The 14582-nt window shown below is 45.3% G+C and overlaps 1 protein-coding gene across 3 annotated transcripts in view; it reads right to left on the bottom strand.

Moving 5' to 3' along the window:
• Positions 1-328: 328 nt before the first annotated feature.
• Positions 329-14582, bottom strand: part of HMCN1 (hemicentin 1) — a 280560-nt gene continuing 266306 nt past the window's right edge. For 2 of the 3 annotated variants that reach the window (XM_060276655.1, XM_060276657.1), the window contains 5 exons: positions 11261-11389; positions 6358-6708; positions 4600-4719; positions 4017-4143; positions 329-2850 (listed from right to left, as the gene is read on the bottom strand). In XM_060276655.1, coding sequence (XP_060132638.1) covers positions 2484-2850; positions 4017-4143; positions 4600-4719; positions 6358-6708; positions 11261-11389 — 1094 coding nt within the window. In that variant the 3' untranslated portion in view covers positions 329-2483. The remainder of the gene's footprint in view (positions 2851-4016; positions 4144-4599; positions 4720-6357; positions 6709-11260; positions 11390-14582) is intronic. The other variant, XM_060276656.1, reaches the window with a different exon arrangement.

Raw genomic sequence — 14582 nt, 5'->3', positions numbered from 1 at the left:
ACAGGGATTGCAGCTAGCAGACAACTGTTTACTGAAGTTGATCAAATGAATAAGGTTTTACTGATGCAGTTGAGAGGTCTTTAAAATGATACGCATATCTTTTATATTTCTGTCCCTTTTGCAGTCTTCCATGCCTCCCTCTCCCCATTTTGGTGCTTTGGGGTAAAGAGTGTTGTGCCTGTTGCTTCTTCAAGTCTTTTATTGTTGCGTTGCATTGCATTGTGCAGGACCGAAGGTGGGGAGTCCGAGGCAACCTTGCTGATCTCTACTGCATGGAAATGCATATACAGTAGATAGATAGAAAATATGCAGAACTTCCCCATCACTTATTCCAAATGAGATAGTAGGGAACTTGCAATGTAGATAATTATTCAGGATATAGTTCCTTCACTTTTTACTCTAGCCTCCAGGAGTGATGTAAATGAATTCAGAGGGGGACACAGATTAAGGAATTCATATGACAAATAAGTCCTTTGTTTTCCATTTCCCTCCTGAATAAGAGTAGTGTGAAAACTCTGAATAATAAACACACCATAGCTGTCTTGACATATTTAATTTAAAAAAAGAAAGTGAACATTTATTTTGGTTATTTCCATGTGTAAACAACACTCTTTGGTAAAAACATTTTTTTTCTTTTTCTCTCCTTTTTTTGGAAAAAAACCCTTCTCAATATTGCATAGAAAATACACACAAGCAAACAAAACTTTATATATATATATGTACACATACTTTCATAAAAATAGAATACATCTTGGCAAAAATTACTTCCAGAGTTTGTTACCACCTTATACAGTGTATTGACACCTAACACATTGCTTGACCAAACTTGCTAGACTTTTCTTCTTTTTAAGAAACCTATTTGGGGGTAGGCAAAAATTCCATCAAATCAAATTCTCTTCTGTCTGCCTTTAAAGTGGACACTGCATTTCTTGGCTTGCACAGTCCTCCACAGATTCCCTGCTTTAGTGTTCCCAAACTGTGCACCTTATAAAGCGTACTACAGAACTCAAATGTATTGCATTAAACAGTTTTAATGTTTGTGTAAGAGGGATGCAATCATTTTCTAAGATACTAAGGACTAAGCGGGGGACAAGAATTCAATGCAGATGGGCTCAACTATTCTTGAATTGCTGCGAGAAAAGCCTGCCAAGAGCAGCCCCCATCGTGGATTCTGCTTGTATCTGTTCGCCCCTAAGCATATATCTGAAAAAATTAAGTGTGAATGTGTTGTTTGAAAGCACATGTGTCACAAAGGTACATACAGCTGGAATTGGGTGCAGTTGCTTGTTGAGTACTTTTGATGGCAGGCCAAGGGCTTGCCCACACTGGGCATCAACTATGAGTTTGAGGCCAACAATTCTGGGTATTGTTCACATGATAATACACACAACCTCCCCTTACTGGGACAGTGAAAAGAAGGCAGTTTGCATTCTCTTCAGTTAAGGTGGCACCAGAAAAGTCTATGTAATCTAAGGGAAGGAGGGGAATCCAAAACTACTTCTTGTTTCCTTTGTAGAGTACAGTCAAACCTTGGTTGTTGAACATAATCAATTCTGGAAGACCATTCGACTTCCGAGGCGTGGCTTCCAATTGGTTGCAAGAGCTTCTTGCAATCAAGCGGAAGCCGCATCAGACATTCGAGTTCTGAGGAATGTTCGAAAACTGGAACACTTGCTTCCAGGTTTTTGGCGTTCCGAAACTGAAACATTCGGCAATGGAGCCATTCCGAGATCCAAGGTTTGACTGTAGAAGGAAAAGGAGGATGTTATTTCTGCTTCCCCACTTCTAGCTGCTTACTGAAGACCAGATAAGGGGCCCACATAATAATATTATGGGGTGGTGGTACTGAAGCATGGCTTTGTTTCCAATGCAGAATGGAGCTTTGTTTGTGCAGCCACCTTGCCGGTTTCAATTTGCAAATTGGGGCTTTGTGCAACGTTTGCTTCTGTGTAATGTGTGTAACAGCTCTCAGTGGTGATACCTGCTAGTAGCTGACACATTAGTAGTGTAGTGTCTTACTTTAAGTGTTTGTGAATATCAAGAATAGTGTTTTTCACTGTGGTGAGAAAAGACAACGAGGGCAGCAAAAACATTTAAGTTTTTCAAAATCTTTGTGGCAATTTTGTTCTCTTTGCATATCAAGGAGATATTTGCCTACCACTTTAGGTGGTAATTTGGTGGTCCCAATTAGAACTTCTAACTAGTTCTGAGTCAGCAGAACAATCTTTGAGAAGTGACTGCTCCAGTGTAATAAATAAAGCAAGTGGTTAAGATTCCAAGGAATCGTGGATTATGGTCATTTTTGTCAAGATGGAATGATGGCAACAGAGGGAGGGAAATTAGGATAGAACATAGCACCATTCTCCCCCCACAAGTTGCAAGGTCTGTTTTAAGATAAGGGACAGTGATTCTGGAAGTGGTGACACCCAGCGGCACATAGGCATGTGATTAACATACTTTGATTACTGTCGGCAGTGCTTTTCCTAGTATGGATAGGCAGACACGGCTATATAAACGATGAAGGTTGTTTGATATTCAATGGCTCCATCGACACTGTAAGACAGAGCCCTGACTCTCATCCTGTACGTCTCTGGTTCCCGCAGAGGCCTGGTTGTGTAGACCACTCCTTTCAAGTTCTCATCTCTGAGTGCAAAAGGAATTGTCAAATCCTCGTTTACCACGAGGAAAGTTGTCCTCGGGTGCATCACTCCGTCTTCAGTGTAAGCAACTAGTCGGATTAAATCCTGATTGGCAGCAATGCCAAACGGGAGGGACATAAATTTGTACTCCAAGGCGTAAGGACTCAAGGCACACTCCAGATCGTTGGGTGGGCAGTTCTTGAGGCAGAACCTAAAATAAACACAACTATGAAGGCCTGGGCCATGATTGCATCGGAACAGCAATATATAGTAATGCAATTGTGCCTTTTAATTCACATAGCACCACTCTCAGGTAAGAGATAAAAACCAAAGGCCTGTGATTTTATTTAAAATTTATATGCCTTTTTTTGGTAAAAACAAAGCAAGAGCCATTTGTTCTTCAGAAAGTGGCACAATAAACCAGGCCCAAAGGACATGTTCTGGGAAAATGAATGGGTGTTTCCTGCACCTCCCTGATAACACGTAATCGAAAAAATGAATGATGTGATGGGACAACAATAGCAACTTCCTGCATATCACACCACTGTGTTCACCTAATGCTTAGAAGGAGAGGCAAAAGCTAACATGATGTCACATATATCAAATAATAATGTCAGGTGTCTACATGTCTCCCCATAGCCTATAATTTGAGCCTAAGTTGCCCTTTTATCCACTTTCTTTCAGCCAAAGACATGGAAGAACCACTTAAGACAAGCAGAAATTGAAGAATTATTTCTTCCCCTACCAGCTAAGACCTAGCCACCAAAGATCAGGTAAATTAAATGGCTTTTTGGGGCATTCAACACGTACTTAATGGAGTTCCCCGACAATAGGGAAGTAATGAACTTTACTAGGTGTTGTTTAAAGGTTTCCTTGAAGATCCAGCTTTGTTAAGAGGTGGAAAGGCAAGGCACACAGATATTTTAAATAAATTCATAAAATGTTACCAACATGCATATGGTGCATGGATGGGTAAATTAAGGCAGCTTTCCTGCTGGTCATAGAGATCACAGTGTGATACAGAGGAAGGACCCCTGGAGGACTGGCAGAACCCAGTCCATTGAATTATTCCAGAGGTCTCTAACAGCCTCCTCAGGGGCCGGTGGTTAGGGATAATGGGAGTTGTAGTCCAGCAACATCCAGATTCCACATCTCCTAATCTATAGGAGGCTATGCCAAAAGAGTCAATGAGTTATTTTGCACAATGTGTGCTGGTGAAAGCATAAAAGGAACTTAGCCAACACATAATTTGAGCTCTTTTGAGGTCAGAAGGAAGAGTTGCAGTGTATATAAGACTATTCCATTGACTGGCCTCTTATGCAAACGTTAAGGAGATCAATCAGAAAAGCAATGTGGAAAAACTAACAGGAAACATACCCGGAAAGAGGATCTCGTTGATAATTTGGCGGGCAAGGCGTATCTATACACTGATAGCTTCCTCTCGTGTTAAAGCACATACGATTTGGTCCACAGTGGATGTTCTGTTCAAGGCACTCATCTATATCTGATTGGTTATCAAAGGAAAACAACAGATAACATCAGATAAGCAACTCATTGATTTCAGGTTATGCTTCACCTACATAAGTAACAAGTAAACTCAAACGTAAGGCTGTACATAGGGATGGAAAGAGCTTTAGGAAATAAATCATAGAAATAAATAAGGGGCTTTTTGCTATCAAATCTGGCATAAAATACCACTTGCTTATTATAGTGAAGGATGCTGGGAGAGTTCTGCCCTTCCCAAAAGAGAACCCTGAAATGATATGTTCCACAGGCATAAATAAGGGCCACCATTTAATTAATTAATATCTTAAGATGTTTTCTACCTGCAGTGGCAACATCAGCTGAGGCCAGCTAATCTAACATCTGCTTCTGTCTGCCAAGGCATTTATGAGCTGGATGGTGCAAATGTTATACTTCTCATATAATATTTCCTTTTGCTACCAACATATTTTCTCACCTTGGCACGTTTTGCCATTGGGCATAACCTGATAACCAGCTGGGCAAAAACACTGGTAACTCCCTAAGGTATTCCTGCAATCATGCTGACAAGCATCCCTGTTCTCACATTCATTAATATCTGTAAGAAGAAAAAGAGGGGGGAAGTGGGGGGTTGAAAACATAAAATATTGAAGCCAGCAGACAAACTAATCATGAAAAATATATTTGATGCACGACTACAGAAATTAAATTCTTACACAGACAAAATATCCTGAACCACATGAAGGCTATGCATTGGGACCGTTTTATGTAGTTTCCTTAGATTCTGCGCTTCAGCAAATTTGAAGAATACCATCCCAATCAAGATTTTTGACCTTAAGTTAAATATAGTTTTCAAGAGCTCTAAACTATTAGACAATGAATCGCTGGTTGATGCTTTCCACAGGCACTACAGACTGACTGGAGAAGTTAGTCAGTGGCTGATACTCTGAAGGCTGGCAAGGGTTTGAATGAGCAAAGTCAAAAGTCATGCATGTCTTCTGGAAGCCACTGAGCTAATTAATATATGGCTCCCCAGGGGCAAATCCCTCACTGGGCACAAATGCCTCCCTCACACCCTCAATGAACTCAGCTTCTTACACCCAGAAGATTAGACAACACTATTGCTGAATTTGGCAACTTTTGGGGTTGGGTAGGCACCACAGTAAAGCAGCAGAATTCAACTCATGAAGTCCAGATGTTGGAAATTAGAAACTAGGGGACAGCTAAAACCTCTTTAAAAAAAGGTTAGGGCTTTGGTTTGAGTGAGGATATGCATTTTGCAACATCAGTGCAGGTGTTGCGGCACCTACACATGTTTTAAAAAGTGATTTGGGGGCGGGAGGTGAACGTTGTGCTCCTCTACCCCTTAAGTTGACACCAGCCAATTTTGAAGCCACACTCTGGACCTCAGTCTAGCTTCTCAAGAGAGAATTCCCCTGAGACAAGTTCTCATTCCATGCACTTTCAACTTTTCCACAATCACCAGTCACATGGGTCAAAATTCTAAAATGTAAAAATACATATATCTGCCCTTCAGTATACAAAGCACAAAGTGGCAGCACCCTGGCAAGCTTTATATAAACTTTTTTCAACCATTTCAACCCAAAACAGACCTTACTTTGTGCCCAAGATAATGTTTCTACTGGATTACACCCTGGCATTCCCTCACTTTAGGCCCATTTCCGTTGAGGTGAAGAGCAGTTTGGTGCATGCAAAGCTATCTGCAGTCAATGATGGAATTTATTTTTACCCCAAGAGGGGAAAAGAGAAGGCTGAAATACCCAGAAAGGGGCAAGGGGAGACTAAATGGGGTGGATCTGCTCTGCTCTGCCAAAATATATTTTCAGCTGTTTGGGGAGAAAGTGAAAGTTACATATACAGCAGTGTCGTGGTTCTCGCAAGTCGAACCCAGAAGTAACTGCTTCGGTTTTTTAATGCTTTTCGGAAGCCGAACATGCCACGCAGCTTCCATTTTGAATTTTCCGTAAGTAAATGCTTCCGGAAATGCATACTTCGGTTTTAGAACATTTTGGAAGTTGAACTATCTTCCGGAACGGATTACGTTTGAAAACTGAGGTACCACTGTATTGGTAAAATCTTATTATAGAGAATCTCATTCAAACACATATCATATCTGTGTGCAAAAGCAACCTACAATAAGCTGAATGAACATCTTTGTGGAATAAGCATATTATATATACGTATATATCTATATATCTATATACTTGACATTTACCTATACATTTGTTATTTCTTGCCTCATAGCCTTCAGGGCAAGTGTCTCTAAAATTCCTTTTAGTCCTGGAGATTGAGACTCTGCTGTTCCTATACTCTGAGTAGGAGCTGTAGAGATTGGAGGAGTGCCTGACATATTGCTGAGGTCGGTAGTTGTCTCTCATGGGGGAGAACTGTGCATAGTTATGGCTATTGTAATAGCTGCCATAATTTGGCAACCTCTCCAATCCAGCGCAAGATTTGCCATCGCCTAATAAATGTTGTCCGGGGGGACAGATACACTTGAAGCTGCCGGGGCTGTTGGCACATTGATACGCACAAGGTCTAGGCACTTGTTCGCATTCATTTATATCTGCTCATGGGACGCAACAAACCATGTGACGTGGGGAGGGGTGGGGGGGAGACAACACAAAACATTAAAAAGCACATCAGTCCGCGGAACAATCTGAAATTACAAATGTGATCCTGACATCACAAAGATCTCCCCGCCCCCCACTCCCCGAGCTACACACAATGCATGCACTGGTCTTCCTGTTCACAAACGCCATGTCATGAACTTGGCTGCCCAAACCTGCATACAGAAATCTGCCCTTGACAAGCTTAGTAAGGCAAATGCTGTGTGACCTGTAAAGGCAATAAATATTGAGTAAAATAGAGGCCTGGGTGAGCTTCTCATTGCTCTAGGTTCCACCCCCCCCCCCAAGACAAAGCTCCTAAGTGTGCCAGGTCCATTCCCTAAGAGGGTTTTCTGAACATGTTAAGATTTGCAAACACCTGTACTGCAAGGGGAGTACTGAGGCTTCAATCCTATGCCCAAGAGTAGCCCCACTGAGAACAGTGGCACTTACTTTTTGCATGCATGCATAGGGTTGAGGGGTAAATTTCTTCCCTTCCCTGCCATCTAAGAAATTGTAGGCTCTTGCGAACATCAACAAAGAAATAACAATGAAAAATAAGCGGAAAGGAGCAGAGAGGTGTAGCAAGCTGGTTTTAAAACAAGCAGGAGTTTAGTCAGTAACAGAACCTTGAAAGAAGCTAAGGCTACACTTAAAGGAACACAACTGATACTTGATAGATATCATGCTAAAACGTTTGTTAGTGAATATCCCTTCTTTTAAAAACAAATGAAGCACATTTCACAGCATTCTTAAAAACTGTTTGGAAATTCAGATTTGCTTTCTGTATCATAGCTGCTTTTGGTGACAGCGCCAACCATGGCACGTTACCTAATTAGTGATGGAAACTCAAGCTATTTTCAGCTAGCGATGTTATGAGAAATCAAATAGGAGCCATCAAAATTCTAATCTCCCTGCTTGATTTGTAGGAGAATGAAAGCGGGCGGCCCCATGGGGCACTCAAAATAACCTTTATCAGGTTGGCAGAACTCACTTGCCCCTTAAATGAAAGAGGCCAGATGGGCCCTCCACCCAACTTGCGTCTTTCAAATGGAGATGCAGCCAGCAGTGTTTAAGCACAACCTCTCATCTCCAACCAAGGCCAGGGCTGTCTGCAGCCGGTCGGGTGCCCTGGCGCGGAGATTGCTCTGGCACCCCCGCCCTGGTGGGTGCGCGCCGCGCGGCTTTGCTGCACAGCGCCCTCCTGCCGGCCCGGCACCCCGCGCCACCGAGACTACCCCTAGAGCCGGGCCTGACCAAGGCACTACCTATCAGGAGCAATGAGAGTTGCAATTAACTTGCCACAATCCCAGTTGTAAGAAGTTGCTCCAAGTGCTGACACTTTCTATGTCTAATTTTGCCTTATTGAATAAAGACCCACCTTCTCAATGGGGTTTTCTTAAATTACTTTTTATTAAAGGTTTTCTTGGTTTACAAAGATATGTGCAATGTCTCTCATAACATTTTTACAAATCAGTTTCATTTGTTGAGACATTGGGAAGAAAAGGGGGAAAGAGGTAGAGGGTGGAGGGTGGGGGATGGGGTCGGGTGACGACATTTCTATTTTGTTTAATATATGTGGGGTTTTTTGTCAGCATCACTTGTGTAGGTTCTCTGCTGTTCGCTTGAGTTCCTTTGGTGGTGAGAGATGTTGGGGTTGGCCTAGGATATGGTTGTTCATTTGTGGTTGGCTGTGGTGGTCTTTGTTTCGTGTGTGAGTGGGGTGGGTGGGTGTTTCGGATCAGGTTAGCCATATTGATTTGTATGCTGTTGGTGGATTTTTGTCATTGTCTTGTTGGGCTGTGTATGTGATAAAGGGGAGCCATACCGGGGTGAAGTTGTCTTCTTCTATTTGTCCCCATGTCAGTTTCAGCTTATTGGTTAATTTTTCTACTAAGGCTGTTTCCCATACTGTTTGGTACCATTGGTCCATGCTTACTTCTGACAGGTCTCTCCAGTGTCTGGTTATGGTGTTTCTGGTTGCTGAGAGTAGGTGAGTTATGAGTTCTTTGTGGTGCAGGTGGACATTATTGTCTTGGAAGATGTTTAGCAAGGCCAGTTCTGGGGTTACTGTATTTCTAATATTTGCTTGGTTCTTTTGCATATTTCTCTTATGGTTGTTGTCCAGAATAGTTGGATTTTGGGGCACTCCCACCACATGTGGAAATATGTGCCTGTTGAGGTGCACCCTCTCCAGCATTTTGGTGAGGTTCCTGGGCGTATTAGCGATAGTTTTCTCGGTGTTAGGTACCACTTGTAGGTGAGTTTCAGAGTGAGTTCTTTCCTTTTTGTTGATATGGATTTAAAGGGGGGGTTAGACCACATTCTGGTCCATCGAGTGGGATTAATCTCATAGCCTATATCGTGTTCCCATTGTCTTTTGATTGTGTCTAGGGGACTTTGGAGTAGTATTTTATATATTGCAGATACCATCCCTTTGTCATGTCCCTTTGTCGTTAGGAGGAGGTTTTCGAAGGTTGTCAGGGGCCTGGTTGCTGCTGATTTTACTGCTGGGTTGTTTAAGAGGGTGTTGGTGTTCTGCTAACCAGGGTATTTGGGTGTCTTCTAATTTATCCTGTATTTCTTGTGTTGACAGAGGTTTGTTATTTTTATAAAAGTCTATTAGGCAATATAAGCCTTTGGTTTGCATCTGGAGGTTTTGTGCCGCATGGTGGAATAATGGGTGGTAAGACAAGCGGATTAGTGGGGATGTGGTTGGGGATAGTTTGCCTGTTTCTGTTTTCCATGCTTTGAACATGGTTTGGGAGGAATGGGTATGCTGTGGTGCAGATACTTTCGATTGAGTCCCTCTCTAGGTGTATCCATTGTTTTGTCTCGTCCTCCAGTATATATGGGATTATATGTTGCATTTGGTTGGTTCTGTAGAAAGTTTCTATGTTGGGGATTCCCCATCCTCCTTGTGAGGTGGGGACTTCTCAATGGGTTTTGATGCTTGAAAGCCTGCTCGGCGGTACCCAATTTGTTATGGAGCCAATCAGTCTGCTGCTTGGTAATTTCTATTTTCAAACAACAATTCTTGTTTATAAAGTTAGGAGATACAAATACCCTTTTGCTTGCTTACTTCCTGAACTTTTCCCCAGTAAACTTTATGCTTTTGGACTGAATTTTGACTTCTCTATGTACCTGAGGGAGCATCCTTACACCACTGAGCTGACCGTCTTTGCTTTTGTCTCAAGAAAGTTAAACAACACCTCTGCTGAGTGAGCCTCCTTAAATTTTGCAATCCCTGCTCTATGCTTTCTGGGAGAAGATGAGCCCAACTTGTGTATTAAAGAGAGAACTAGCCAATTTGCATCAGGATAAAAATGTTGGAAGGGCCTTCTGTGGTGCCTTGAAGTTACAAAGCCAGTGGGAAGACTAAAACAAGGAGCCCACTGAGCATAGCTGTCAACTTCCGGATTGGAAAATAAGGGACCCAGCGGCGCGGCACCGGAAGTCACTTCTGCGCATGTCCAGACATGCTCAGAAGTGACTTCTGGTGCTGGCTCTGCCCATGTCCGGGGCACCGGAAATTGGTTCTGTGCATGTCTGGACATGCACAAAAGTGATTTTCAGTGCCCAGACATGGGCAGAGCGGCAATTTCCAGCAGCACTCAGCAAGTGAGCGAGCAGCCAGCCGCCGAGCAAGGCGTTTTGCCGGGCAGCGGCTGGCTGCTCGCTCGCTCGGGGGAGGGGGGGCGAACCATCAGGGAGGGAGAGGAGCTGCTTCATTTGAAATCCGGTAAATTTCCAGGATATCGAACAATCCGGGGTTGCAGCGGGAAACGGATTTAAATCCGGGGGTTTCCCACCAAAAACGGGAGGGTTGACAGCTACCGTATGCCACTGAGCCCAAGGCCAAGTGTAAGATGTTGCTGGGATCGGGAGGACTGAAGTTTATTTGGAGTCACAAAAGGGAGATAAAGGAACTGTGGCAAGGCAGAACAAGCTGTACTACATCCCTGGCTTCCTGCTCAAAGTACATGTGATTTTGCTTGCTTGCTTTGTTTATTTTCACATTTACAACAATACATGACCGGGGTGGGGCACAAGGAAGCTTTGCCATTATATGCAGAACAGCAGCTAAGATAGCTAGCTCACATATAAGCTACATCACCTGGCAACAAGTGTCACTTGTTAAGGAGCAAAATAAAGCAAGGAACCATGCAGAATTAAGATTTCTCCCAAATTCATCTTGCAACATGCATGTCATAGAATGCATAGCCATGATACATGCAAGCTTATTTTTACTTGGTGTGATATAAATTATTTTTACAGTCACATTCCCTGGGAATTGTATGCATTTGTGCTTGAAATCAGCCACTCTTATTTTATTGTTTTCCAGTAAGAGGTATGTATTTGAGGTCTAATTAGTCGTATCTGAAGCCTGCTGATTTCAAGCAGTAGAGCATCTTAAACCCTTTTGTGGGTAGCATAAGCAGCAGCCAGAATCAGATAGTGGGTTCCAGAATAGCTTTAATGTTTATCCAAACCCTGCTTCTAACTTACCCATACAAGGTCTTCCAATGCCATGGGATCGGTACCCTCTCGGGCACACACACCGGTAGCTTCCTCGTGAGTTTTCACATATCTGGTTGTATCGGCACTGATGTGTACCATCTCTGCATTCATTGATATCTGACAAGGAACACAAAATCTTAAAAGTAACAGTACGGTACTTGTAATGTATACAAACACTTAATAGCAGATATTTATTATTCACATAGAGCTTAGCTATAAGGTTACCCAAAGCTGTCCCCACACCGTATTTTATTTTGTTTGTTTTATAATTCCTCCATTTTCATAGGTGGATACTTTTCTGTCATAAGAGCGTGTTTTGCTATCCAGAATTCAGACTCCTCTTGGGGCCTTGGATGTTAAAGTACAGTGGTACTTTAGTTCTCAAACGCCAAAAACCTGGAAGTAAGTACTCTGGTTTCCTAACGTTTTTTGGATGCCGAACGTCTAATGCGGCTGTCGGCTATTGTTTCTGCACCAATCAGAAGTTGCACCTTAGTTTTTGAACATTTGACTCCCGGAATGGATTTATTTTGCGTTTTCGTTTTTGAGACTGTGTGGAACTCAGTTCAGCTACTGATTGATAGATGGTGGAAATTGATAAAAGCCCCTCATCCAAACAATGACTATCATCAGTGCAAGTAAGAAAATAATAATAATTTTAATTTTTTTCATGTACAATACTGTCTTCTTTATTTTATAGTACAGTACATTGATAATTGCTTTCATTTATGGATCAGTGGCCTTGTTAGTAAAATTCATGTCAAATTGCTGTTTTAGGGGTTGTTTTTAAAAGATTAATCCGTTTTGCATTACTTTCTATGGGAAAGCGCGCCTTGATTTTGGAACGGATACCACTTTATATGGGAATTCAGGTACCCCCTTTTTATTCATTTTTATTATATTTTCCCTTTTATCTTCTCTTCCCCCACTCCCCTTTTTATGAAGATTACCCGCTCTGGGACCCCACAGCTAATTCTCCCCTGGGCTTCTCGCTGGCCCAAGTAGGACTAATTTAGCCAGCTAGCCCTGGTGACTATCTAATATTTATTGGATGGATTTCCCCCAAATTGATTCTTGAACATTGGATTTTATTGCTATTCATGCTTTTACAGTGGTGCCTCGCTAGACGAAATTAATTCGTTCCAGGACTCAATTCGTCCTACGAAAATTTCGTGTAGCGAGGCACAGTTTCCCATAGGAACGCATTATAAGTCAATTAATGCGTTCCTATGGGCTCCGGGGGCCTGGCGGCGACAGCAGTACCTTGCTCTCTTGGCTCGGGGAAGGCAGGCAGGCGCTTGTTCTCTTGCCTGCCTGCCTTCCCCGAGCCAAGAGAGGTGTGTGCCACCGCCTCGCCCGACAGAGCTGGCATTTGACAGGGCTTCCCGAACCCCCGTCAAATGCGGGCTCTGTTGGGCAGGGGTGGGGAGAGAGAGGAATGAAGGAAGAGAGAAAGCAGCCCTTTCTCTTCCTTCCTTCCTCTCCCCCTGCCGCCGACAGCTTTCCACCCACCCCGCTGGACACAGCGTGGACCGGAGGAGAACCCTCCTCCGATCTGCGCTGTGTCGGGCAGGGTGAGGGGAAAGTGGGGCTTCCGGCAGCCGGCAAAAAGTCCCCACACCGGGGCACTTCGGCTTCGGGTGACGGGGCTGAAGTGCGCCGGTGTTTTGCAGGCTGCCTTCCCCTTGGCTTGGGGAAGGCAGCCAGCGAAAACGTCCCCACACCGGCACGCTTCGGCCCCGTCACCCGGAGCTGAAGTGCGCCGATGTGGGGACGTTTTCGCTGGCTGCCTTCCCCAAGCCAAGGGGAAGGCAGCCAGCGAAACACCGCCCGCACCGGCGTGCTTTGGCTCCGGGTGACAGGGCCGAAGCGTGCCGATGGGGGGGTGTTTCACAGCCCCCCACAAAAGCAGACTTGCTAGCCACCGTTCCAACGGCGCCTAGCAAGCCCCTGACGGGCGGGGGGGGGAGCGCAGGATCCTCCGTTTCCCCCCCCCACTGCCCGGGGATCAGACGAGGCTGGAGAAGCCTCGTCCCATCCCCGCAGTGTCGGGCGGTGGGGGAGGAGCGGAGAATCCTCCGCTTCCCCCCCCAGGCGGCGGGGGGAAGAATCCACTTCTCCCCCCCTTCTTCCCGCGCTACAGCCTTTGTGTTCCGCTGGTCTCTGCCAGTTGCCCCTCACCGGCAAAGACCAGCGGAACACAAAGGGGAACGAGCTGCAGCGCAGGAAGAAGTCAAAGGAAGATCAGCTGAGAGGCGGTGACAGCTGTCAGCGCCTCTCAGCTGATCTTCCTTTGCCTTCTTCCTGTGCTGCAGCTTGTTCCCCTTTCGCTAGAGGAATGCCCTGTAGGTTTTGTGATCGGAGGTTTTTATGGCCATGCTTTGCAAGACGAAGCGGCGGCCATAGAAAACCTCGTCTAGCGAGGCACCACTGTATACTGTATTTTATGCTGCTTTTATGTTGTACAGTGGTGCCTCGCTAGACGAAATTAATTCGTTCCAGGACTCAATTCGTCCTACGAAAATTTCGTCTAGCGAGGCACCGTTTCCCATAGGAATGCATTAAAAGTCAATTAATGCGTTCCTATGGGCTCGGGGGGAACTGGTGGCAGCGGCGGCGCTTGTTCTCTTGGCTCGGGAAAGGCAGGCAGGCGCTTCCCTGAGCCAAGAGAGCAAGCGCCGCTGCTGCCAACGACAGAGCCTGATCAGACGAAGCTTCAGAAGCTTTGTCGGATCCGACTCTGTCGGGCGGGGTGGGGGAAAGGAACGATCCTGCGCCTTTCCCCCACCTCTGCCAAGCCCCATGCCGGCAAGAAGCGGCGGCGGGGGAAGACGTTCCCCCGCCGCCGCGTCTTGCCTGCCTCCCCTGACACACAGTGGGGATCGTAGGGGCTTGAGAAGCCCCTACGATCCCCGTTGTGTGTCGGACGGGATGCGGGGGGAACGCAGGATTTCTCCTGCGTCCCCCCACCACCCCGCCTGTCACACAGTGGGGATCGTAGGGGCTTCTCAAGCCCCTGCGATCCCCACTGTGTGTCAGACGGGATGCGGGGGGGGGAGACGCAGGAGCAATCCTGCGTTTCCCCTGCACCCCGCCTGTCTCACAGTGGGGATCGTAGGGCGCTTGAGAAGCACCTACGATCCCCTTTGTGTGTCGGACGGGATGTGGGGGAAATGCAGGATTTCTCCTGCGTCTCCCCCCCCCCCCCGCATCCCGAGGGGCTAGAGGCGGCGGCGGGAAAAGACCTTCTACTGCTGCCGCCTCCCGCCTGCCTCCCCCCCACGGAGCGCAACTTCGGAGGTCTCCGAAG

Source organism: Zootoca vivipara, chromosome 7 (assembly GCF_963506605.1).
Source record: "Zootoca vivipara chromosome 7, rZooViv1.1, whole genome shotgun sequence".
Lineage (NCBI taxonomy): Eukaryota > Metazoa > Chordata > Lepidosauria > Squamata > Lacertidae > Zootoca > Zootoca vivipara.
This window is presented reverse-complemented; position numbering and strand designations above follow the sequence as displayed.